We start from the raw sequence: 25,132 nt of genomic DNA on the forward strand, positions 1-25,132 counted from the left end.
TAGATTTCTTGCAGAAGGCCAGTTTGTCATCTGTGGAGTTTCTTAAAAGCTAAAAAAGGGTTTGGGTGCTTTTTGTTTTGTTTTGTTTTGTTACAACATCATAGATGTCATTTTAAAATTTTTCCATGGTATATAAGGTAAATTATCATCTTTTATTTGAGTTTTTTTGATTTTGGAAATAGGTAGATGTTTATATGATGCTGTGCACATTTCTTATTTTGTGGCTCATTCATAGATATCTAAATTTGCAGATGAGTCTGCTTATCTTTCAGAGAACTGACCCAGATATATTTCAATATTGTCACAAAGTCTACCTATTTCATATAATCTTTCTGATATACTAGGTTTTAATACCGCTTTACTTGAATCTAAAACATTTTGACATTTATAATACTCTCAGCCTACTTTCTAAATGGGTGTGTCCAGTCTTAGCATTTAGAGACAAAATTGTTTGCAGTAAACCAAGTCTTCATGTGATTGTAATCATACCTGTGTAGAGATGAATATCCTCACCCCAGTAATGTTCAGTTCTCATTAATCCCCTGGCTTAACATCCTGTATTAACTTTTATTGCTGAGACAATAGCACGTTCTAGTCCATATCCCATTTCTGTGAACTGGAATATTAGATTTCCAAAAGATTCTGAAATGGTGAAATTTCCTCAGAATTTAATTTACTTGACTTGGTTTAGGGTTCACTAATGAAAATTGCCTCCAGGAAAAATGCTGCTAATGAAGCAGTTAACATCCCAGTGATCCCAGGCTATACCATAGGTCCTAGGAGTCAACTCTGGTCTCATAAGGACACTATATAGAATGCCTCTTAAGGCTAAGGTGAAGGCGTAACAAGCGCTTCTGAGAATAGAAGGGGCACTTTAGGTAATTATGCCCAGACAAGAGGCATCAATTGGTTAGTCATCTTACTTAAGGCCTCAGTGGTTCAGATCTACAGCTTTTCAGAATTGGTCTAGAGTTCTGATATAGGGACCAAGGGATCTGCACCATTTTGAAAGCCCATTTATATTTTGAAATGATCATTGAATACCTCTTAGGGAACTATTAAAAATGTCTAGAAATATCATACATATATGCCTATATAAAATAGACATTAAATTTCATCTTTTTTTTACCTTTTGGGTAATTTTTATTAATAATATCCATTGCAGTCATAACCAAGTCTGATACCACCCCCAAATTCCTTAACTTGAATTAAATATATTGGAATGAATATTGTTACTTTAGCCAAATAAATTGTAATGAATCCTGTTACTTGTTTCATTGTTTTTAATGAATGCCATTCTTTTAGTTGATTAAAGCAATTTTTCCAGTGACTTTGTAAATAGTCCCACATTGAATGGATTTTAAATAGTAATTAATTGCCCAGGAAACAGAAGAACAAAGAGTGGTTAAATACAGCTCATAGGGATTTAAGGAAGAATAATTTGTGACAGTTATAGTTATGTAGATCTTTCTAGTATCCATAAATCACTTTAACTTGAATTCTCTCTTGTTGATTTTATAGTTTTAACTCAAATATGTACTGTTTTCAAAAATATATTGTGCCCAGGTTTCTGTAAAAGTACATATGTTCTATTTTTAAATGTCCAGTCATGTTGATTTCACAAAGATTTGGGGAAATTTATCCTAATGGGAATAATTACTCTGGGAGCTAAAAATAATAGACATGTCCTTCTTTTTCTTTCTTTTTTATAAAAGCTGGACCTGTGATCTGCAGAATGCTGAGTTATCCCCCAACTCGCCGAGCTTTAATTGTGGGTTGTGGCCTACAAATGTTCCAACAGCTCTCAGGCATTAACACCATCATGTATGTATTTCTTTCTGGCTTTTTACTGAAAAGATTGTGAAGGAATTATTTTATATGGAAAAAAAAGAGTAGGACTCTTGGTGATTTGTTTTTATTAAATGTGTAGAATTCTCCTTTTGGAAGATGCTTAACCTTACAATTTTTTAAATCCTGTAAAATTGTAACTAGAAGGAAGTGACATTTTGTTTGTTGTAATTATTGACTTTATTTGATTTTACAGAATTTCTCTTTTATGCCATCCAATATGTCCTTATATTCTGAGCTACTGAATATATCATTTTCATAAGCTATTTCTTGATTCACATTAAAAGGTAAAACAAAAGGAAATAACCTGGCATTATTAGAAATTAATGGACACACAGATAACTAGTTCATTTCCTTTTAGGGCAGTCAGTTACAATGCAATGTGATAATAACATTAATAGAAGTATGTTTTTTACAACCAGGGTACAGTGGGCCAGGATCGAGTGGGAGCAGAGAAGTAGGGAAGACACACAAGTTCCCTGTTTTCTAGTTTTCAGACTAATTCCCAAAGTTATATGTGTGTTGTGGGTGGAGCAGGCTGAATAGTGGGGGGTTCTACCACATTTCATTCATTCAGTGTTAAACCCATTTTTGATGGTCTATTTTGTACTAGATACATAGCAGTGAATAAAGTAGACATGGTCCTTGGCCCTACAGAGCATACTGGCTGGTGGAGGAAACAACACATTAAATAAACTCACAGTTTAATACAGAATTTCAAATTTTCATAAGGTCTGTGTAGGACTATATCAATGGGGGACTTTTAAGATCCTAGGTGATAGAATGTGGGTTAGAGAAAAACCAAGATTTTTGCTGAGAATCTGGTTGTTGGGTGAAAAGCTCCTAAATCTTAGAAGCTTTCCCCCACTACCTGTTGGTTAAAGTTATTCATTACAAAAATACAAATTATGTAAAATTAAAACTTACCTAGTAAACCATTTGTATTTGGGACTCTTGATATTTTCCTTTAAAATTACTTGGGTTATAATGAATTATTCCACGGTAATTTGAGAAGAGTGAATTAGTTAAAATAATGGCTAGGGCCCAGTGACCAATTAGATTAAATTGTAATTTGCTAAGCAACTCCATCTTGAATACATCCACGCTGTTTGTGAATTTGACTTTGATGGTAATTCTTGTTGGACTTCAGCTTCCTGGACTACATTTTTAATATTGGTTCTCTCCTCCTTCCCTCTAACATTTACTTTCATTTTTTCCTCACCTTTATCAGCTCTATTTAGGCCCATCTGTTGATATGGTGCCCAGCATTTTTGTTTCTGGATATTGCACACCGTGACTTTTCTGAGGCACGTCCACTGTCCTCAGTGTGGTGATGATATGGAATTGTAACAAGGCTAGCACCAAGCTTTCAAATAATGCAATGCAGTAATAACCCTATGTGAAAATCTAATTTATCAACCTAAATTAAAATATGCCCTATTTCTGAAAATATTTTTTGTTTGTTCTACTTAATAAACTGTAGAAGTTGAAATGTTTTTATGAAATCCATCTTTCACCCCAAGTTTGTGTGAACCTGAAATATGAGGTATTTTGAATTCTATTTTTTGCCAAGAAAAGTTAATAGAAAGATCACATGGGAAAATACTGAAAGAAATCATCCTTACAATTGTGTTATGTAATCTTACCATGTTTAGTTTTCTTTTTTCTCCCTCATGGGATCTTTATTTCTATCTCCATGAATTATTTAATGTTCTCTCTCAGTTAAGGAAATAGATTTACTTCTTGGAATATTTAGTTTTTTCATTCTCTACCGTGAAAAAAAAATATATGTGGTGTGAGTGTATTTAAGTATCTTTTATTTGTATAACTTATTTTTATATCCTAACCCATACCTTATCATCCTCTTCTATCCTATCGTGCATAGGACCTCTAAGACCTTAAAACCATTACATACTTCAGACACTACATTTAACTTTTAGAAGAGGTAATTTTCTGTTATGACTCTGATCACTTAATTTCAAGCATGCAGCTGAATAGATTATTCTCTATTCACAAGAGAGAAAGAACAGAGCAAATGGAGTTCTGTTTTCCTGATAAATTCCTGGAATATTATTGCACTGCCTCACAGACCAATAAAATATTTCCACATCTGTCAAAATAAAAGGGAGAGTAATGATAGATGAAGATGATGATGATTAATGTGAAGACAGCTCTCTTAAGAAATTCTCATGTGATCTATTCTAAACCCTAGTTATAATGTCAATAATTTTCCATTTTCTAACTAAGAATTTTAATTTTATTAATAAATGGATCCTTCCCACATTATTATTACCACAACCAAAATGTGTATGGGTGAGTAATTAGGTAGGTAGGCAGGTAGGTAGGGAGGGAGAGAGAGAGAGGAAAAAAAGAGAAAGAAAGAAGACAGCTGGTTTGTCTGGGTTTGATAGCATCTTGCTTCTTTTGAAGAACTTAAAATAAGCTATATTTTGATATGTCTTGATAAACATAAAATCAGTCCATCTTGGACAGGTGGAAGGTATCAGATTTTTACCTGGGAAGACCAAGAGGTTCAATGGCTTATTTTAAGGTTACACAGAAAATCCTCAGTAAAGAGAAGGAAATCCAGAATTTTAAGCTTTTTATGTCATCTTCAGGTAAAAGGAACTGTGGGTGTGTGAACTTCTTTTGGACACTCCATACCAGTCCTTTATTTTTAAGCTACTCTTCTTTTAGATTAATGCTCCCAGCTTCATCTCTTCTTACTCTTCCCTTTTCTACTAACTTAAAGTAGGGGTGGGAAATAGGCAATTATATTGGCTGGGCAGATCATTCTTACCTCTATAACTGCTTTACCTTAATCCCCAGTGGGTCACTTCTTCTATTGTATTTATAAGAGATAATAGAAAATATTTTGGAAAATATGCCCTTGCAATAATAATCTTAATAGGTATCATTATTGAGCATTAATACCAGTACTACTCTAGCATGTATTAGCTCAGTAAATATTAACAGAAAAGGAAAAATAGGACAAAACTCTTAGCCTGTCTAATGGTGTAATTATTTATTATTGTCATGATAAAACCAAAAATGTTTACTGTTTTATATATATATATATCTAACACTATAGAATATTTTCATAGACATGATCTCCCTTGTTCTTTATAAAAATCCTGTCAAGTAGGCAGGGCAGTTCTGTTTATTCTCAAGCCAAGGCAGCAAAGGCTTAATGAGTTAAAGTGACTTGTCCACTCACACAATAAATTTTAGAGCTGAGGGTAGAACCCTGATTTTCTGACTCAAGGTCACCTGGGCTACCCTTCAGTTGTAAAACACCTGAAATGCCTGGGGCTGACTCTTTAAAGCTTGTTTGGGGGTAATATAAGTCAACAAATCAAAGTTAGTGAAATTCACTACCACCCAAAGATAAAAGTCCAAAACAACTCTGTGCTAAAAAAATTGCATCCATCTCAAGAATCATAAAACTCATCAGACTATTTAATCTACTGGTACCCAGTTGAGGCCTTTGCTTTATACTCTGATCAAGAGTTCTTGGGCAGGCCAGGCTGATGGTATATTTGTTAATCATATTTAATTTCATAAGTGCAATATTTCTGAATCTGTTCTATTCTCATATTTTATCCCAACAAGCTCTCCTTGTGTAAAAAATTACCATGCAATCAGGAAACATGGCACAACAATCAGGCCAGATGGTGGTAAATGCAGAGAAAAATAAAGGTGACAGGAAATAAGAAGAAAAGGATAAGGATTTATGCTCTCTTATGTTGTAAGTCTGAACCAGAGGTGATGCTTTACTCTCTCTGAGGTCCTCAGCAGGCAGCATGAGTGGACCAAAATACTAACTCACTAATGTGAGCCTTCTCCTCTCTCTGCATCCTCAGTAGGGCTCAGAACATAATCCAAAAAGCTATTGAAAGATAATATGCTTATCTCATTGGAATGTTTCAAGATGAGTGTATTTTAGTCATTTGTGTTAATTGGGTGAAAGTCATTGAATGAATGAGAAAATGTTCAGTTTCATGGTTCACTCTTTTGAAAGATGAGATTAGAGTGCTGGGAAGAATATTGACCCAGGAATCAGGATAATTACTTTCAAGATCTGTCTCCACCATGGAACTTTGGGCATGCCAGATAACTACCTTCATTCTAATTACCTATAAAGTGAAATAGATGGACTTTAATGTACATTTGAATGAGGAAAATGGAGTTTCAAGTGAAAGTGGAAGCTCAAACATTTGCGTTTGAACTACTTTAAACCTTTCTTGAGTGAAAAGTTATCAGGAGATTGATTTTAATCTAAAAAGAAAAATGTAAGCAATAAAATGGGAGTTTCATAAGAGATGGTAAGAGTATATTTTCTTGAATATTATAATCTTTTGTTTTCTTTTTATAATTAACAAATAATTGTGTCCTGTAATAGTAATCTTAAAACTACATCTGCTAAAGTATTCATTTATTTATTCTTCAACCAGCATTTACTATATTTTTGATAGAGCTTCAGATATTTGGAAACTAAAATTCTTGTCTTTGAGAAGTCTGTATTCTACCTAAACAGACAGACCAAATAATTATAATGCAGTATTATAAAAAAACAAATTAATATGCTATATGAACACAGAAAAAATGAGTGACTGATTCTACCTCGAAAATAAAGAGGGCACATATAAACGATTTTTTGTTATTTAAAATTTTTTCTTTATATGGAGTCATTTTGGGGGTAGAAACATGGTACATCAGATATTAACACAACCTATGGTGTTAGATCTGAATTTAAATCGAAACCCATCACGCTTGCTAGCTGTGTAAACTCCACAAGCTTCTTAACTTCTCAGAGCCTCAGTGACCTGAAAATCAGGAAGAATATCTCCTGTGGTTCTTGTGATTAAATGAAATATCCTATATGGTTCAGGCCCAAGAGGGGAACTGAGACTATGTAAATAACTTCCCTTCTGCTCACTGTGTGTTGCAGCTTAGAAATTCCAGAGCATTTGTGGAAAGCAGGGCCATTCCATAGTTGATTCATTCTCTTTGGCCCAAACCTATCCATCAGTCCAGCATTTGAAGCATCCTTTGTAGAAGATAAATTGTTGTAATACCCTTTTTTTCATACTTGTCTCTAATTTTCAATATATAGAAAGAAGTCAAAATAGTGTTTTTCTTCTAACTTATAAATGTGGTAGGAGTGTTGTCTGCTTCAGTATTAGATACATTCGTTACCTCTTAAATCAGGGAGAAAAGACTTCAATGACTTTTATTTTTAATTAATTTTTGTTGGAGTATAGTTGTTTTACAGTGTTGTGTTAGTTTCTTGCTGTACAGCAAAGTGAGTCAGTCATACGTATACATATATCCACTCTTTATTAGATTTCCTTCCCATTTAGGTCACCACAGAACACTGAGTAGAGTTCCCTGTGCTATACAGTAGGTTCTCATTAGTTATCTATTTTATACATAGTAGTGTATGTATGTCAGTCCCGATCTCACAACGCATCGCATCCCCTCTTCCCTCCTTGGTAACCATAAGTTTGTTCTCTACATCTGTGACTCTATTTCTGCTTTGCAAATAAGTTTATCTGTACCATTTTTCTAGATTACGCATATAAGCGAACCAGAAAAGACCTCAATGACTTTTGAACAGTAGGAGCTAATAATGCCTCCTTAGGAAGTGGGGGATCTGTGACTAAGTATACCCTGGGTGGCATGACTTGTGATTTACATCAAAAGATAGTCAGATCCTTTTGGCATGTTTTCCAAGTCAGATGTGAATTTAAGGTTCTGTGATAATTAATCGAAATTTATCTCCACTGGTTTGTAAAGTATCAGCAACTAAGATTTGGGCTCTTCAGGACATCTTTGGTGATATGAAAATATGGTTTCCTTGACTGCCCTTTCTCTGACTGATTTGTTTTGCTGAAAGGTAAGCAGAAGAAATGCTGTTAGATGAGTTGAGAAGATGCTGTTAATGAGTTGAAATAACAGCATGAAATCCAGGGATGTGCCCCAGGAAATAGGCCTGTTGTGTCCCTGAAGCAGAACCTTGCCCCCCAAATCATATGTGAGTTTGAGAGTAACCAGTCCAGTTAGTTCCAGGTAGACTATTACAAAATTGTAAAAATGTTCATTCTTTAAACAAATTGGTGGAAGGCAGTCCTCCAGGGACTAGATAAACACAATATGACATAGCCCATCCCCAGGGAACTTTGGTCTTTTCCCTTACCTTTAAAAGGATATACTGTCACCTGTCTTGAAAGGTTGCTTTGAAGATGAAGTGAGGCATGAAATGTCTGCCACACAGGAGGTACTTAGAGGATGTTGGGGAGTTTGGTTCTACTCTTCTCACACTCACATTTGTTATCCTCTCAGTTAGTCAGGTATCTGGGATGTCCTCACTTGGCCAGCGTTCTCTTTAAAAATTTTCCCTTATTGGCACGTCATAGCATTTCATCTTGAGTCTCCTTCATGACTTTTTCTTCTCAATTTATACTTTAAGGCTGGTGCTCCGCAGGCCTTGGCTTACAACTCTGCTGGGAGATTTTGTTCACTTCCATAGTTTCAATGACCAAGCTACATGGAAGAGATGGCTTAGCCTCCATTTCCAGATCAGAACTCCTCTGAGATGCACAGTCATATTCAACTGCTAGGCATTTTTAATTGGATATCCTACTCTCATCAATCTCAAGACTGAATCCCCATTGTTTCTCACCAATTCTGCCCCTCCTCCTATTATCCCCATCTCAGTGAAGGGTATGACTAGTGGGTGCCCAAGACTATGGCTGGGGAGCCAGGACATCCAAATCCAACCAGTCGCAATTTCCTTAATTTTACTCCCTTAACACCTTTTATATCCTTCCTATTCTCTTCATTTTCATTATCTGTCCGAGTTTAGGCCCTGCTTTAGTTAGGGTTCATTGTATTTGCAAGTATTTGAATCTTACTCCAACCTAACTTAAGAAAAATCAGGGCAGTTTACAGTAAGGGCACAGGGACTGAAGTCAAGAAATACAGCTGCACCTACCAAGAGGCTGTCAACAAAAACATTAATCAGTAGTCAATCTAAGAAAGAAATGGAAAATTTCTTTACTTGGGCCAACCTGAGGGTTATAACCTGGGAGACAGTCTCTCAGAGAGCTCTGAGAATCTTCTGAAGAGGTAAAGGGGGAGGCCAGTATATGTGTGATTTTGGTGAAGGGAGTACATGCAACCAAGCATACATCTCAGTAGAAGGTCACTGCTAGTCACTAGGAATAGACATCTTAGTTAATGGTTTTAGTGCTTTTATAGGTATGGGAAGACACAAGAATCAGGTTCATAAAAATTTCTCCTGAAAATATCTAGCTATCTGAGGGGTAGTTCTGTCACTTTTACCTCATCCTGATCTTTGCCTGGAATTCCTTTCTGGGTATATTGTAGGTCAGCGACCGCAGTGATTAATGACTTGATTCTTGTAGAAGTGGTGGGCAACATTCTTTATTTTACAGTCCCTTCCCTTTCAGTCTTAATTTTGACCAAGGTTTGGGAGGCATTTCGTGACCAGTTTGTCCCACAGTGCTAGGAATGCTCCTTCCCAGATCAGGCAAGGACTTCATTGATAGGCCACTCAATGTGCTACTACTGGACTAGGCCCTGTTACCAGTAGCCAAAGCCTCTGGACCACTGCTTTACTAGTCTGTTATGATCCAGGAAATGGTTCCCTCTCATTGCTTCTTCCCATATCTAGAGTTACAGTATTATTACAATCATTGATCTTATAGAACTATATATTTGCTCAATCGTTTCAAGTTACCTAATCATCATTAATTTTATCTGACACTCAGTCATACATTTGGTAATGCAAGAAACAATAATCTTATAAAATAGGCAGAATAGAAGTAACATAGGTAGTAGGTCATAAGTAAGTATTTAAGCTAAGAACTTCCAGTAGGTTTGGCCCAGTATCTCCTCAGGTTGTCTGACTAGTCTGTTCTGCACCAATTGTTATCTTTAAGGGAAATGATAAATTGGCATTGGACATGCATAAAGTTCACCAAAGATGTCTGCACCTACAAGGAAAATAGTGGGTCATTGTGACCCCTTACAGGATTGGGAAAGCAGTGTTACCTTCTAAGGAGCTACATCGCTGGTGCCAGAAGGGGAAAAATTGATCTATGTGGTTCAGCCGGTATTTCTCCTATTGGGGAAGTCTGGTTAAGGCATAATGTAGATGTACACTAGAAGGAAGGGTAGAGGCCAAAATGGGCAGAGAAAATTTTTACATTTAAATTTTTTCTTGTGTTGCCTTAAAATACGAATTTTTATTCCATCAGGGTTGAAACCAGAAACACAGCCTCTGTGTCCATGTGGTATTGTTTTCTTGTTTCTCTCCGGCTATATGCATTCTCTTCCTTCTTTCTCTTTGAAATCTTTCTCTGGTTTTGCTCATATGTGATCACACTCTGCCACCATAACCTTGGATATACTTCTAAGTTCAAGCATCACAAAAGATTGACTGGAATTGTCTCAGTTGCTAATTCCTAAGAGAGAAAAATCAAAGTGAACCTCCCTTTGTGAGGGAGGATGTGAGGCCAGACAGCTGGACAATACCATAGGAGGAGGTGCACAGAGAATTTTTCTGCAATAAATCTCATGTCCCTCATTTTATCCTTCTTATCTCTGCATGTGAACTTTCCAAAACAAAGTCAAATCTTATCCTATCTTGACTTAAAATCATTTAATGGTAGCCATAGTGTTCAGCAGAGCTCAAAGTCTAGAGCCCTTCATGGTCTGACTTTTGTCCAACTCTGCACCATCCTGTGTCCAACCACTTCTTACATGCTTTTGCCTCCTGCTATATGGAACGTCCTCTGCTTTAGGTGATGATTAATTGAGACCTCAGGGCCTTCATACATCCCGTTCTCCCAACTCAGATCACATGCCATCTCCCTACACTCAGGAGCTGATTCAGATGATCCTCCTTTAGCCTCCTATAGCACTCTGAGTAGATATCTGTCATAACAGTTATTGTGCTTTTTTTTTTTTTTTTATTGTGCTTTATTTGTTTGTGCTTTATTTAACATTTATGCTTTATAAAACTGCAGATTTATTTTTTTATTTCCCCAGAAAGACTAAACAAATAATGAAATTGCCCCCTCTCAAAGTACTCCCCAGGGAGAGCCAGCTAGATTTTTGTTCCTACTGACTCTTTTGTTTTTATTCTGTTCATCACCATGGTCATAGTATGGTGTTACGCTGGATCTGTCTCTGTCTGACTATGTGAGTGTCTTCCTTAACTAGTTTGCAGTTATGACCTCAGGAAAACAAAAGCAATGACATTCAAGATTTGAGAACAGGATTTTTCAAAACCACTGCCAAATGAGTTCTTATCTTTAGAATTAGTGACAAGCTATAATGACATTTCTACTAAAATAATATTGGTTAGATACTCTAAGTTTAGTTTGGGTTTCAACACTGAAGGTCCCATGACAAAAATTCTGAAGACAGAGCTCTTGGTTCCTTCTTAGGGCAACTGAAGAGCTAAGGTAGTGACTTCTATCCACATTTGTGATAGTACTTCCTGTGGCTGATAGAATTGCAGGATTTCAAATGCTATTAAGCTGCTAGATGCAGAGACAAATAGTCTAATGACATGTCATTCATGGCAGGGAGAAAAATGAACAGTGTTCCCTGCAGAAACATCTTCATTTATTTTGATAAGATTATTTTTTACTGGGCAGATTAAAATATACAGAACGAAATATAAGGTGCTCCTGTTTCCATTTCGGTAAAAACACACAGTACCAGAAAATAGAAAACGTATAGAGTATATTTAACTATGTGATTTTCTTTTTCTTTTCTTCTTTTTTTTTTTTTTTTTTTTTTTTGCGGTACACGGACCTCTCACTGTTGTGGCCTCTCCCGTTGCGGAGCACAGCCTCCGGACGCACAGGCTCCGCGGCCATGGCTCACGGGCCCATCCGCTCTGCGGCATGTGGGATCTTCCCGGACTGGGGCACGAACCCGTGTCCCCTGCATCGGCAGGCAGACTCTCAACCACTGCACCACCAGGGAAGCCCTAACTATATGATTTTAACTACAGTTTCCTGCATAGAATTAACAGTTTCCTCCTGGATTCTTCTGATGATCTTCTTCAACTTCCTTAAGGTTCTCCCCTCAGTCACTTGTCATAACTTTGTTGGAGAAGTTTAATTCTGTATCTAAGACTATTTGCAAGGACTAAATTTAGCCCCGAGACATGTTTTCTTTGGAAAGGACAGAATTTTTTGCACTTGTTAAATTTCACACTAAAGTCCAGATTTCAAGGGGACTGCATTGCCTCTTGGAGCCTATGTGTCCTCTCCAGTTCCCCACATTCCCTGCTACTCTCCATGGCTGGGCACCATCAAGATGGTTAAGATTGTGCCACCTGCCCTAAGAAATCAACATTCAATTAACAGTCTACTTAGAACTTTCGCATGTATGTCCTGTTCAAGGCTGGATAAAAATGAGGGCAGATGATTTAGATTGCTCTGATTTTAGGAATAGCAATATAGTCTAATCATTACAGCAAAGCTGTGGATATTTGTAAAATATTGAGTTTCATCTTCTACCCTCAAGACCTTCATTCTACATTAAAAAGAATTTTTTGAGACTAAGTGGATGAGACTACCATTTGCCAACACTTTACAATCATTTTTATCAACTAAGAGGGAATTGCTGTAGGTGACGTCGGAATCAGATCTATCTAACAATGTTGTTAGAATTAAATGAGATACCATATTTAATGTACTCTAAGGTGACTAACTTATAGCAGCTCATTATTTATTACATTATTATTTTATTTGGCATCAGACAGATCTGGAGTCAAATTTTACCATGTTTCCTGACCAGTTGTGCTACCTTGAATGACTTACACAGCCACTCAAAGTCTCAGCTTTCTTATTTACAAATGGGATATAATCTATCTTCCAGGGTGGTTGTGTTTTCCTTCATTCTTACCCATCTCAGTGAGTAGTGCTCCCATCTATCCAGTTGCTCAGGCCCAAAACCCAGGAATCATTGTTGATTTTCTTCTCTGTTTACTTCCCAATCCAGTTCTCCAGTAAGTCTTAGCCCCAAAACCATGATTTTCAAACTGTGCAGAGGCATGAGACACTCCTTACAGGGGAGCCGAGGGATATTTTAAATTAAATGTGTGAGGGAAACACTACATGCTCAGACTACCAGTATTAAGTAGTTTTACTTTAAAAAACAGAACCATTAGGTATTTCTTTTGGCTTAGCGGTGCTGAAAAAAATTACTCAGACTCCAAGGGCTCCATGAAGCAAACAAGTTTGGGAACTTCAGCTCTATGGTGTAGTGTATATCCTTCCCCTTATCTGCATCTCCACTACTACCAGCCACACTAGCCACTATTGTCTCATTCATTGCAATTGTCAGTCTCCTAACTGGTCTTTCTGTTTCCATGTTTACCCTCCATAAACCATTCTCCACAGAGCAGCCAGAATTAAGATCTTAACTCTCCATTACTCAGAAACTTCTGGTAGCTTTCCATCACACTTAAAGTCAGCCCAGCTTTTCACCATGTTCCTGTGACTCTGCTCTTTGGGCTCACATCTTGTTTACCATCCTCATCTCCTGCTACTCACCCCAGCACTCACCAGGTTTCAAGCACAATGGCTTTTTTCCTTTCATTTGTTTCTCAAACTCTCTATGTTTGTTCCCACCTTAGATACTTTGCAGTTGCTTTTCCTTCTGCCTGGAAAGATCTTTCTCTAGATCTTCCCAGTGGCTGGTTCCTTGTCACTTGTGTCTGAATTTAAATGTCAACTCCTCAGATAGGCCTTGACCCTATTTGACTTCCTCCCTTCACTGATATCTCTCTCCATTTATTTTCTTCATAGTATTTATCACTGCCTAAAATTATCCTCTTTGTTAACTTGTTTGTTAATAAGCTCATGAGAGTAGAGCCCTCATCTGTCTTATTCACCTTTAAATTTTGCTCAGCATACAGTAGACACTGAGAAAATATTGGTAGCATTGGAAATGTGGACAAATGCTTGTTCTGTTGCCCTTCTTTAGAACCAAATGATGTCACTGATGATCATGTGCCCTTTGCTGTTTCTTTATAGTAAAGTCTTGCTGAAGTTTTGAAAGATGGGGAACCTAAGTGTCTTGGGGGGTCACATGTTGGAGCATTTATTTATTTTGCTTTAATAGTCAAGAAATGTAGTCATACTGCACTCTACCTTTATTTGAAGTGCCTGACTTTTCTAAATCCTTAGTAAATTTATTAAACAACTGAGAAAAAATTCCTTTTCTATTTTCCTCTTTACCCAAATCTCTGAATTGGCAAACCTCGTAGTTGGAGAAGTATTGGAGTAATATATAGTAAAATCAAAATCACTCCTGTATATCCCTCATTCCATTAAAACACAGAACTGAAAACAGCATGGAAGAAAGATATTTATATAGCATTTGGGTTTATCCCAAATGAACGAACTGGATTGCCACATTGTATTGCACAGGGTCAGTTTGCAGTTCAGTGAGATGAATCTTTGCAACAATCAGTAAAGAGAAGAATAGCTTCATGAGTAACAAAATGAGGACTCCATGATTGGACCTCAATAAAACTATAATATAATAATACAGAATAATATACAATAAATTAAATCTATAATAACATTTTTATAATTAGGGTAAAATGCAAACAAGTAAATTCAGATAAGTATTTAAAATTGTAGGTATTTATGTTCTGGCTGTTTGTTTTGTGGGAGAGTATTTCTTTCTTTCACTAATCTTTACAGAGTGTACCTCAAACTTACTAATTGGTTATCTTCTAAGGATTTAAAATTCAGTTGGAAATTTCCCGGTGGTTAACTATGTGGCTATGTTAAACTGTTATACAAAATCCCCTTATGCCTTACCATATCTGAAGTGCTGAAACAATCATATCATAGCTGTTGTAGGAAAACTTCCAAGTTACAACTTAAGATTCCGAGTGTATTTTCCCTCAGCCCCAGAATTCCTGTAGCACCAGTTCCAGATGGGAGTAGAAAGAGAACACAGATGGTCAGGAGGCCCAGGTACAGGTGTGGCTGTAGGTAGGTACCAGACCCTGTCAGCAGGAGAATGGGTGCACAGGAGAGGGAGTGGCAACAGCAAAGGCATTGGCAAGGGCAGCTGGTTGTAGTGATGAGAACTCTGGTTATTGTAGGGTGTTTGGCTTGCCCCTGGTAGGGGAGGAAGGAAGTAGATGATGCTTACAATTGTTCTGACAGTATTAGAGGTGAAAGGGGCACAAGATCATTCCAGTGTATCAATTGTTAGTATGTTTGTATATAAATGGTTATCTCTAATATGGATATATTAGTTGATAATTCAAATGATTTCTAAAACCAAAAAGTCTGAAACGATTAGGGCTTCTCAGCATGGATCATATAGTAATCGTTTGTTCCCACATGTTCATTAGAAAGCCAATTTATGAATTAATTTGGTTATTAAAATTATACTGGTAACTTAGGTTCCATGTACACAATGTTTCAACAACCAGGTGAAAAATACTGGTTAGCTGGTTATTTTGATAGTAGAATATGAATCAAATGGCTTGACTAATTTGAAGATTGATCTATTAAAGCACAGTAAAACAAGTTTTCCTATTTTCCTGATTTTAAAGTTTTTTCAATAAACAATAAACTATGCTCTTGAATCTGGGTCATTTATGTGGTGGGTTAAAAAAGTCACAGGCTCATTTTAACGTTATTCATATTTTATATTTTGAGTTTAATTTTTATTGTGGTATTACATATACAAGAGTCAAGGTAGTATAAGGTTTACCATGAAAAGCAGTTGTCCCTGTCCCTCATCCTCTACTTCAAGTTCTACTCTCCAAGGACAGTTACTTTCACTTCTTTTAGATACTTCTCTCCATATTAACACTATCTGTATTTCTAAGTAAATAATATTTATATAATTTTTAATGATTTCAATGTTTGCAATTCTGTATTGACTTTCCATTACAGAAGATACTTCTTCCAACCACCTCCATTCACATTCACACAATTCCGCCCACCTTTATAATTATATCTCAAGTTTTGAGATTAACTAATGTTCACTGTTTTCAACATTGTGACTACAGAAACGTTGTTTCCAACTGAGCAACTCAGTGCCCTGTGAGTTTGTGTACTTCTGTTGTGTTGCACATCTTCTGTTTGCTACTCAGGTGACACCTCCATCTTTCTCTACCTTACTCTGCCTGAGCCTGGCCTGGTGAACTGATTGATACATGCGTACCAACATTTTTTCCTCCCCTATTGTAAATAATTGCCTCCTCCTTTAATTTGCTCAGTGTTCTGTGTACCCCTCATTAATCCTTTCTGCACACTCCTCAGTGGAACTGCAAAACCCCTCTCTCGTTGGTTAAACCTAATAAGAAACATCAAGAAATCCATCCTTGTACTTCTGCTTCCCCACGCCTTGCCTTCCTTGCTGACCCTCCTCCTGGAGCCTCCATTATCCTGCCTGCCCCATCCCCCTATCAGGATGCTGTCCAGGCACAGCTATAGGAATTCTCTTTACTTCTCTTCTCATTAGCTTCCCTGTTTCCTGGATCCCATTTCCTCTCTTTAGCCTTACAGTGCAGTAGTTGACTAACAGTAGTTAGTAGTTGATTAACAAAAATAAACAACTATTTCACTATAAAAATTAGTTCTGTACTTAGTATATCTTCAAAATTTTTAAGATTTAAAAATCTTAACTCTCATCATCTGTATAGTAGAGAATCTAGCATTTTAGTTCTATTTTATGTATTGCTCATTTATTAGAGGAAGCACTCTTGGTACCACCATTCACACAGAAAGTGCAGTCAGAGCCTGAATGAAGGATTGGCAGGCTCTCAAATTAAATCAGTAAATTTACATATTAGAAATAGCATTGTAAATCAACTATACTTCAATTAAAAAAGAGAGAAGGAAATAGCATGGATTTACTTTATAGGCTTTTTTAGTCTAAGGTTTTTTACTCGAATTAGTAAGCAGAAACTGGGCAAAAGCATATCAAAACTTAGTGCTTAGTGACACTTAGTGCTCTGTGACATGAAATTTTTTTTTTTTTTTTGGTACGTGGGCCTCTCACTGTTGTGGCCTCTCCCGTTGCGGAGCACAGGTTCCGGACGCGCAGGCTCGGCAGCCATGGCTCACGGGCCTAGCAGCTCCGCGGCATGTGGGATCTTCCCCAACCGGGACACGAACCCGTGTTCCCTGCATCGGCAGGCGGACTCTCAACCACTGTGCCACCAGGGAAGCCCTAAGTTTTTTTTCTGATGTGTGAAATATCATTGTTTGATCTTTGAAATAGATGTTGTGTTAAAACATTGTTTCCCTTTTAGAAATAATGTTGCTATAGGAGAGAATCAAAATGAAGTAAGTAATAAATTCTTAAACATATACCAGGCTCTTGTTACTGGAAATTTAATTCATTTTTCAACAATATATACATTTGATACTAAGCTTACAATTACACATATGTTTTAATTTATACTTTAATGTTTGTGTCCAATTAACTTGAAGTTTAATTTATTTAATTACTTATTTCAGGGACTTCAAGTGTATGTACTGTTTATTTTTGTATTCCACACTTCCATAGGAGCTCAATAAATGTCTAAATAAGACAGTCATGTTTTGTATATCAGCACAGTGCTTTGAACATACTGAAGCTTAATAAATTCATCAAATTAAAGCATATCCTTTAGCTTTTCTGAATGTCGCTTAAAATAAAAATTTTGAATATGAAACAAAATTTAGCCAAGTTTCTATAGCATTGCATATTGATTTTGAAAAACAGCTTTGAGGGTAACAATAGCAAATGCAATATTCTTTTCTTGTTTGGTGTTATTCTTTTAGAAAAGATACATTCTAATTAGATGTAGGCCAGATATAATGAATATGCTTCTTTGAAATATAAAACATTTATTAACTTTAATAGCCCATGACATCCTGAACTAACTTATTGTATATTAAAGATTTTATATTTTAAATGACATTTGGGGGAGAAAAAGGCAAGGATATGCTTTGATTAATATGTTTATACTTTTTCCACGAAACTTTTTAATTCATATACCTCACCAGTTTTCAATTAGTTTACTCTGTACATTGATCATTATTCTGTATATACCTAGAAGAAAATATTAAACTCTATAAGTATTTTGGTATCATGGATCAAAGGTAGAAGTAAACTTGTGAAATTCAAGATTTTTAAAAATTCTATAAAATGCACAAAATGTAATGGAGCATTTCATAAAGAGAATGAGAGAAACATTATTTCTCGACTCAGAAGCACCACGCCATTTGATTTTAATACAAGAACTACAGATATTTGGCTGACAGGAATCTTATCTCTTTAAAATGCTTAGTCACAATCTATTACTGTTTAATTTGTATGTGAACAAACTAAATGCGTTGGTTCTAAAGATACTATTAATTATGTACCGACACCTTGATGGATTGCTCCATCAGCTGAGCAGCCTTTCTCAATCAAATAGCATCAGGAAGAGAATTTTCTTTATAAATGAAACCTATAAAAATTCTTCACATTTAAAGTTAGAGCTATATACAGTTTATAAAATTGTAAAGATTTATTATCTATTGAAATGATGATATGGCTGTTAAAATACCAGGGAAAGATATGTCAAAATACTTAAGAGCAGTTTACAAAACAATATTACATGTCTCACTCATTTATTATAGAATGCTGACCATGCAATTCATCTCTCGGCTCCCACTTTTATAAATGTCAGAACCATATAAATATGTTTGAATTTTTGAAATTCCTCATCAGAAGAGTATCTATGTTTCCTGAGAGCACTTGTTACAACATACGTCTTTGAAACTTCCCAAGCCTCTAAACCTGAAATGTACACGTAGGATATTCTTAAAAACTGACTAAAGGGGTATTATTCACTTCCTCAAAATAGTTATCAGTCACTATCTCCCTTGTCTTTGAGTGGAAAGAGTTACTTAAATAACAAGGATTACTGTTATTCACAAATTTTAATGACTGAGGATGAATTTATTGTGTTTTGAGGGACATTTTATTTCTCACTGCTTTAATATTCTGCACATTATTTGAATTTTTCCAATAAATTCCAAACAACCTTTGTTTCAGTATTATAAATATTTAAATTTATAAATATTTAACTAACCAAATAAAGAAGTGCATCAAATCCATGCCCAGTTGAAGCAATAGGTTCCTTTTGTATTTTGGAATTTATCCCTTTCATAAAGGACTGCATAGGATATCCTAACAACTAGGTGAGAGTCACTAAAGAAATTAATGTGGTTAACTTAAATAAAATAGGAAAATTATTTATTTTTTATTAAACTCTGTACTGCTATGAAAGATTGGTAAATATTGATGTAACTTAAATGTGCTATTAGTTGATTTGGTTTTAAATGCTTTAGACAGTTTTTTTCATATTCAATTAATTTATCATTCATCTTTCCATGTAATAAAACTGAAGCATCTTAGAGGGAAAGAAATATGCATTTTATTTTATTTTATTAAATCATTGAGTCCTCCATGTTAAGAATCTAATTAAAATGCAGCTTTTCTAAAGTAATGGTTGTTTTGGTTTTGTTTTCATTAATTATTTCATAGGCAACCCCAGAATGACCCAGATGTTGGGAGTCATTAGATAACAATTTTAAAGCATCAGTTATAACTATGCTTCAAGAGATGTAAGATGATATGTTTGTAATGAATGAAAAGATAGGGAATCTCAAGAAACTATGAAGAATAACCAAATGCAAATTTTACAATTGAAAAATAAAGTACCAGAAGTAAAGTGTTTACTAGATGGCTTAAATATCAGAATGAAGGCAATAAAAATCTGAAGAAGAGAAAGAAAAAAGTTTTTTTTGAGTAAAGATAGCCTCAGATTATGTGAAACAATTTCAGAAGAAAAATGGAGTCCCAGATGGAGAGAGTGAGATAATGGAGCAGGAAAAAGAAAAAGTACTGGCAGAAAAGCCTCTGAAATTTGTTAGGAGATACCAATTTACAGATTTATGGACTCAACAATCTGTTTTTTGTTATTTGGTTTTAAGAGTATTCTATGTATTGTGGCTATTAATTTCTTATAGGATATATGATTTGCAAAATTTTCCCCATTCTGTGGGCTACTTTGTTACTCTGTTGATATTGTTTTTTTTGTTTTTTTTTTTTGCGGTACGCGGGCCTCTCCCCACTGTGGCCTCTCCCATTGCGGAGCACAGGCTCTGGACGCACAGGCCCAGCAGCCATGGCCCATGGGCCCAGCCGCTCCGCGGTATGTGGGATCCTCCTGGACCGGGGCACGAACCCGTGTACCCTGCATCGGCAGGTGGACTCTCAACCACTGTGCCACCAGGGAAGCCCTGATAGTGTCTTTTGATATACAAAATTTTTAAAAATTTTTAAGAAGTCTAATTTGTGTATTTTTTTCTTTTTTTGCCTGTGCCTCTGGTGTTATATATAAGAAATCATTTCATGAAGTTTTTGTCCTGTGTTTTCTTCTAAGAGTTTTATAATTTTAGGTCTTACATTTAGATTTTTGATCCATATTGAGTTAATTTTTGAATGTGGTGTTAGGTAAGGATCCAGTTCCTTTCTTTTGCATTTAGATATCCAGTTTTCCCAGAACCATTTGTTGAAAAGACTGTTAAAATTCCATATGAATTTTCTATCTCTATTTCTGTAAAAAACATCCCTGAGACTTTTGTAGGAATTGCACTGAATCTGTGGAACACTTCGGATAGTATTGACATCTTAGCAATATTAAGTCCTCCAATCCATGAACATGGGATGTGTTTCCATGTATTTATGTCTTCCTTAATTTCTTTTAGAAAAAATTGTAGTTTTCATTGTACGAGTCTTTCACCTCCTTGCTTAAGTTAATTTCTAAGTATTTTATTCTTTTTGATGCTGTTGTACATGGAATTATTTTCTTTATTTCCTTGGAGATTGTTCATTGTCATTGTATAGAAATGCAACTGATTTTTGTCTGTTGGCTTTATATCCTGCTACTTTGCTGAATTTCTTTATTACTTCTGGCAGAATTTTTATAGAAACTTTAGGGGGTTTGGTGCAGAAGACCAACTTACCTGCTAACAGAGATCATTTTAGTTCTTTATTTGTCTTGCCTAATTGCTCTGGCTAGAACTTCTAATACTATGCTGAATCGAAGTGCAAAATGGGCATCCTTGTCTTGTTCCCGATCTTGGAGGAAAAGCTTTTAGTCTTTCACCATTGAGAATGATGTTTACTATGGGTTTTTCTTTTTTCTTTTTTTTTTTTTTTGCAGTATGCAGGCCTCTCACTGTTGTGGCCTCTCGCATTGTGGAGCACAGGCTCCGGACGCGCAGGCTCAGCGGCCATGGCTCACGGGCCCATCCGCTGTGCGGCATGTGGGATCTTCCCAGACCGGGGCACGAACCCGTGTCCCCCGCATCGGCAGGCGGACTCTCAACCACTGTGCCACCAGGGAAGCCCATATGGGTTTTTCTTATATTGCTTTTACTATGTTGAGATAGGTTTCTTCTATTCCTGGTTTGTTGACTGTCTTTATCACAAAAGGGTGTTGAATTTTATCAAATGCTTTTTCTGCATCAATTAAGATGTGATCATGTGATTTTTTTCCTTTTGTTGATATGACATTTTGCATTGATTGATTTTCATATGTTGAACCATCCTTACATTCCCATAATAAATCCCACTTGTTCATGATGTATAATCCTTTTAATATACTGCTAAATTCAGTTTGCTAGTTTGTTCATAAAGAATGTTGGTCTTTAATTTTATAATATCTGTCTGGCTTTGGGTAATGCTGGCCTCATTGAATGAGTTAGAAAGTGTCCCTTCCTCTTCAGTTTTTTGGAAAAGTTTGGAAAGGATTGATAATAGTTGTTTAAATGTTTGAGAATTCACCAGTGAAGCCATCTAATCCAGGGCTTTTCTTTGCTGGAAGATTTTTGACTACTGATTCAAACACCTTAATAGTTGTAGGATTATTCAGATGTTCTGTTTCTTCATAATTTAGTCTTAGTACGTTTTGTGTTTCTTGGAATTACATGTAGTCCATTACATGTAGGTTATCCAATTTATTGGATATAATTGTTCATAGTACTCTACTCTCTTATAATCCTTCTTATTTCTGTAGTATCTGTAGTAATGTCCCCACTTTCATTTCTGATGTTAGTACTTGAGTCTTCTCTTTTTTATTTAGTCCATCTAGCTAAAGACTTGTCAAATTTATTGATCCTTTCAAAGAACCAACTTCTTTTTCTTAATTCTAGTGCTTTTATGTTTTTTAGTTAATTAATTTATTTTTGGCTGCATTGGGTCTTTGTTGCTGTGCGCAGGCTTTTCTCTAGTTGTGGCGAGTGGAGGCTACTCTTTGTTGCAGTGCACGGGCTTCTCATGACGGTGGCTTCTCTTGTTGCAGAGCACGGGCTCTAGGCACACAGGCTTCAGCAGTTGTGGCATGTGGGCTCAGTAGTTGTGGCTCGCAGGCTCTAGAACACAGGCTCAGTAGTTGTGGCACATGGGCTTAGTTGCTCCATGGCATGTGGGATCTTCCTGGACCAGGGCTTGAACCCGTATCCCCTGCATTGGCAGGCAGATTCTTAACCTCTGCACCACCAGGGAAGTCCAAAACCAACTTTTGACTGCATTATTTTTCTTTTCTTTACTTTGTTTACCTCTAATCTCAGTTATTTCCTTCCTGCTGCTAGCTTTGGGTTTAGTTTATTCCTGTTTTTTAGTTCCTTAAATTGTAAAGTTAGGTTGTTGATTTGAGATCTCTCTTATTTTTTAATGTAAGGGCTTATGGCTATAAATTTTCCCCTTAACACTGCTTTTGCTGCATCCCATAAGTTCTGTTATATTGTGTTTTTGTTTCTATTAGTCTTTACATATTTTCCAATTTCCATTGTGATTTTTCTTTTTTGATCTATTGATTGTTTACGATTATGTTGTTTAATTTCCACAAATTTGTGAATTTTCCAGTTTTACTTCTGTTACTGATTTCTAACTTCATCCCGTTGTGGTCAGAGAAGATACTTTATATGATATGTATTTTTAAATCTATTGAGACTTTAATTAATGGCCTAAAAACACATGGTCTATTTTGGAAAACATTCTGTGTGCACTTAAGGAGACTATTTTGTATATGTCTGTTAGGTCTAGTTGTGTTAAGTTCTGTTTCCTTACTTATCTTCTGTCTGGCTGTTCCATTATTAAGAGGAAGCTATTGAAGTCTCCTGATCAGAGTGTAACAAGGTTTGTGAAGGTTCTTCTTGAGGAAGATGAAAATCAGTAATCATAGCGATTGTTGAAGTATCACAGTACTTGTATTCAAGCAACACTTATTTTACTTGATAAAAGCTCCAAAGCACAGGAGTAATAATGGTGGCAATTTGGATATACCAAAGAATGGTCATAAACTGCTTTCTTTAAGTGGAAAGGTGAAAGTTCTTGACTTAATAAGGAAAGAAAAAAGTCCTTTGCCAAGGTTGCTAAGATCTATGGTAAGAATGAATCTTCTATCCATGAAATTGTGAAGAGAGAAAGAAATTTATGCTAGTTTTGCTTTCACACCTTAAACTGCAGAAGTTATGGCCTGAATGTGTGATGAGTGCTTAGTTAAGATGAAAAGGCATTGAATTTATACAATGAGATATTTTGAGAAAAGGAGGGAGACCACATTCACATAACTTTCATTATAGTATATTGTTATAATTGTTCTATTTTATTGTTATTGTTGTTAATCTCTTACTGTGACTGATTTATAAATTAAACTTTATCTTAGGTATGTTTGGAAAAAAATATAGTATATGTAGGGTTTGGCACTATCTGTGGTTTCAGGCATCCAATGGGGGTCTTGGAACGTATCCCCCATGGATAAGGGGGGACTATTGTAACAGTATTGGGAGGATAGGAATATGAGCAAGGTGTTTGTGTGGGTGGTAGTAGGAATAGTAACAGGGTGCTAAATCCCTATGATTAAGGGAATAATGGATAGGAATTGCTAAAAACTTTTTATCAAAAAACATCAACATACAGACAGAATAGAAGTAAATAACAACTGAAAGTAAAGTGGCAATGACCTCAGAAATGAGTTAGAAGTGATATAGGGAACTAGTATTATTAGATACTTGTGTGAGTTTTTTAATAATAAAAACCAAAATAATTTATCTAAAAGAAATTAAGCCACGAAAAATTATAAAATTTCCAAACCATAACTTGTAGACTTTTGAATATTTCTTTACCCTTATCTCAAAAATACTTCTCTTGTTTAATTTTTTTAAATATATGAACTAAAAGTACTAATGTGCTGTCATTGTACATGCTCAGCTGGTATAAGTAAATTTGGTCATTGACATGTATTACTATGGCTACTTTCTTTTTTTAAAGATTGACATTCAGTGGTAAAAGATAAATGACAGAAGTTGAAAGATTGAAGTAAAATACACTCATTCAGCTCATCTTATTACTTTCTGACTTGTTTTAGGTTGATATTACAAATGCAAATAATATATCTATCTATATCTATATATGAAAGCTGACCTTTTCATTCATGTGGTATATTACATATCATATTCTGTAATATGTATGGTGATATTAATAAATGTTGAAGCATGTTTTTAAAGGAACAGTCCTTGGCAGATTTTCTGCAGTGTATTAACATAGACAGACAAAGAAACTTGTTCTTCGTAATTAGTATCTCTGTGTAGTCAGAAAAAGGTGAAGGCCTTTCAACTTGCTAAATGACTAATTCAGCTTCCCACATAACTTACTGACATCAAAATAAAAATCTGGATATCTCTTATGCTTGAATATTTGGTAAAAGTCTTCATTTTAACAAGTTTAAACATTTTGTTTTCAAGAATGTTTTGAGTTTTCTGACAGTTAAAGACTGTAGGATATTTTGTGCAAACATTAATTATATTTGTTTAAGAGTTTACATTATTAATGTATTCAGAAGAGAAATGAAAGTAAGTCATTTTATTTCTTTTTTTTTTTTTTTTTTTGGGCGGTACGCGGGTCTCTCACTGCCGTGGCCTCTCCCGTTGCGGAGCACAGGCTCCAGACGCGCAGGCCCAGCGGCCATGGCTCACGGGTCCAGCCGCCCCGCGGCACGTGGGATGTGGGATGTGGGATCTTCCCGGACCGGGGCACGAACCCGCGTCCCCTGCATCGGCAGGCGGACTCTCAACCACTGCGCCACCAGGGAAGCCCAGAAAGTCATTTTAAAATAACACTTCTTCATTCTATTTTGTTTTTGTTATTTACCTTG

General features: G+C 35.9%; 1 protein-coding gene across 1 annotated transcript in view; it reads left to right on the plus strand.

Moving 5' to 3' along the window:
• SLC2A13 (solute carrier family 2 member 13) overlaps positions 1-25,132 on the plus strand; it is a 426,062-nt gene that overhangs the window by 201,966 nt on the left and 198,964 nt on the right. Inside the window, exon 4 of the mRNA XM_065887651.1 lies at positions 1,716-1,824. Within this exon, the coding sequence (XP_065743723.1) occupies positions 1,716-1,824 (109 nt within the window). The remainder of the gene's footprint in view (positions 1-1,715; positions 1,825-25,132) is intronic.

Source organism: Phocoena phocoena, chromosome 11 (assembly GCF_963924675.1).
Source record: "Phocoena phocoena chromosome 11, mPhoPho1.1, whole genome shotgun sequence".
Taxonomy (NCBI): domain Eukaryota; kingdom Metazoa; phylum Chordata; class Mammalia; order Artiodactyla; family Phocoenidae; genus Phocoena; species Phocoena phocoena.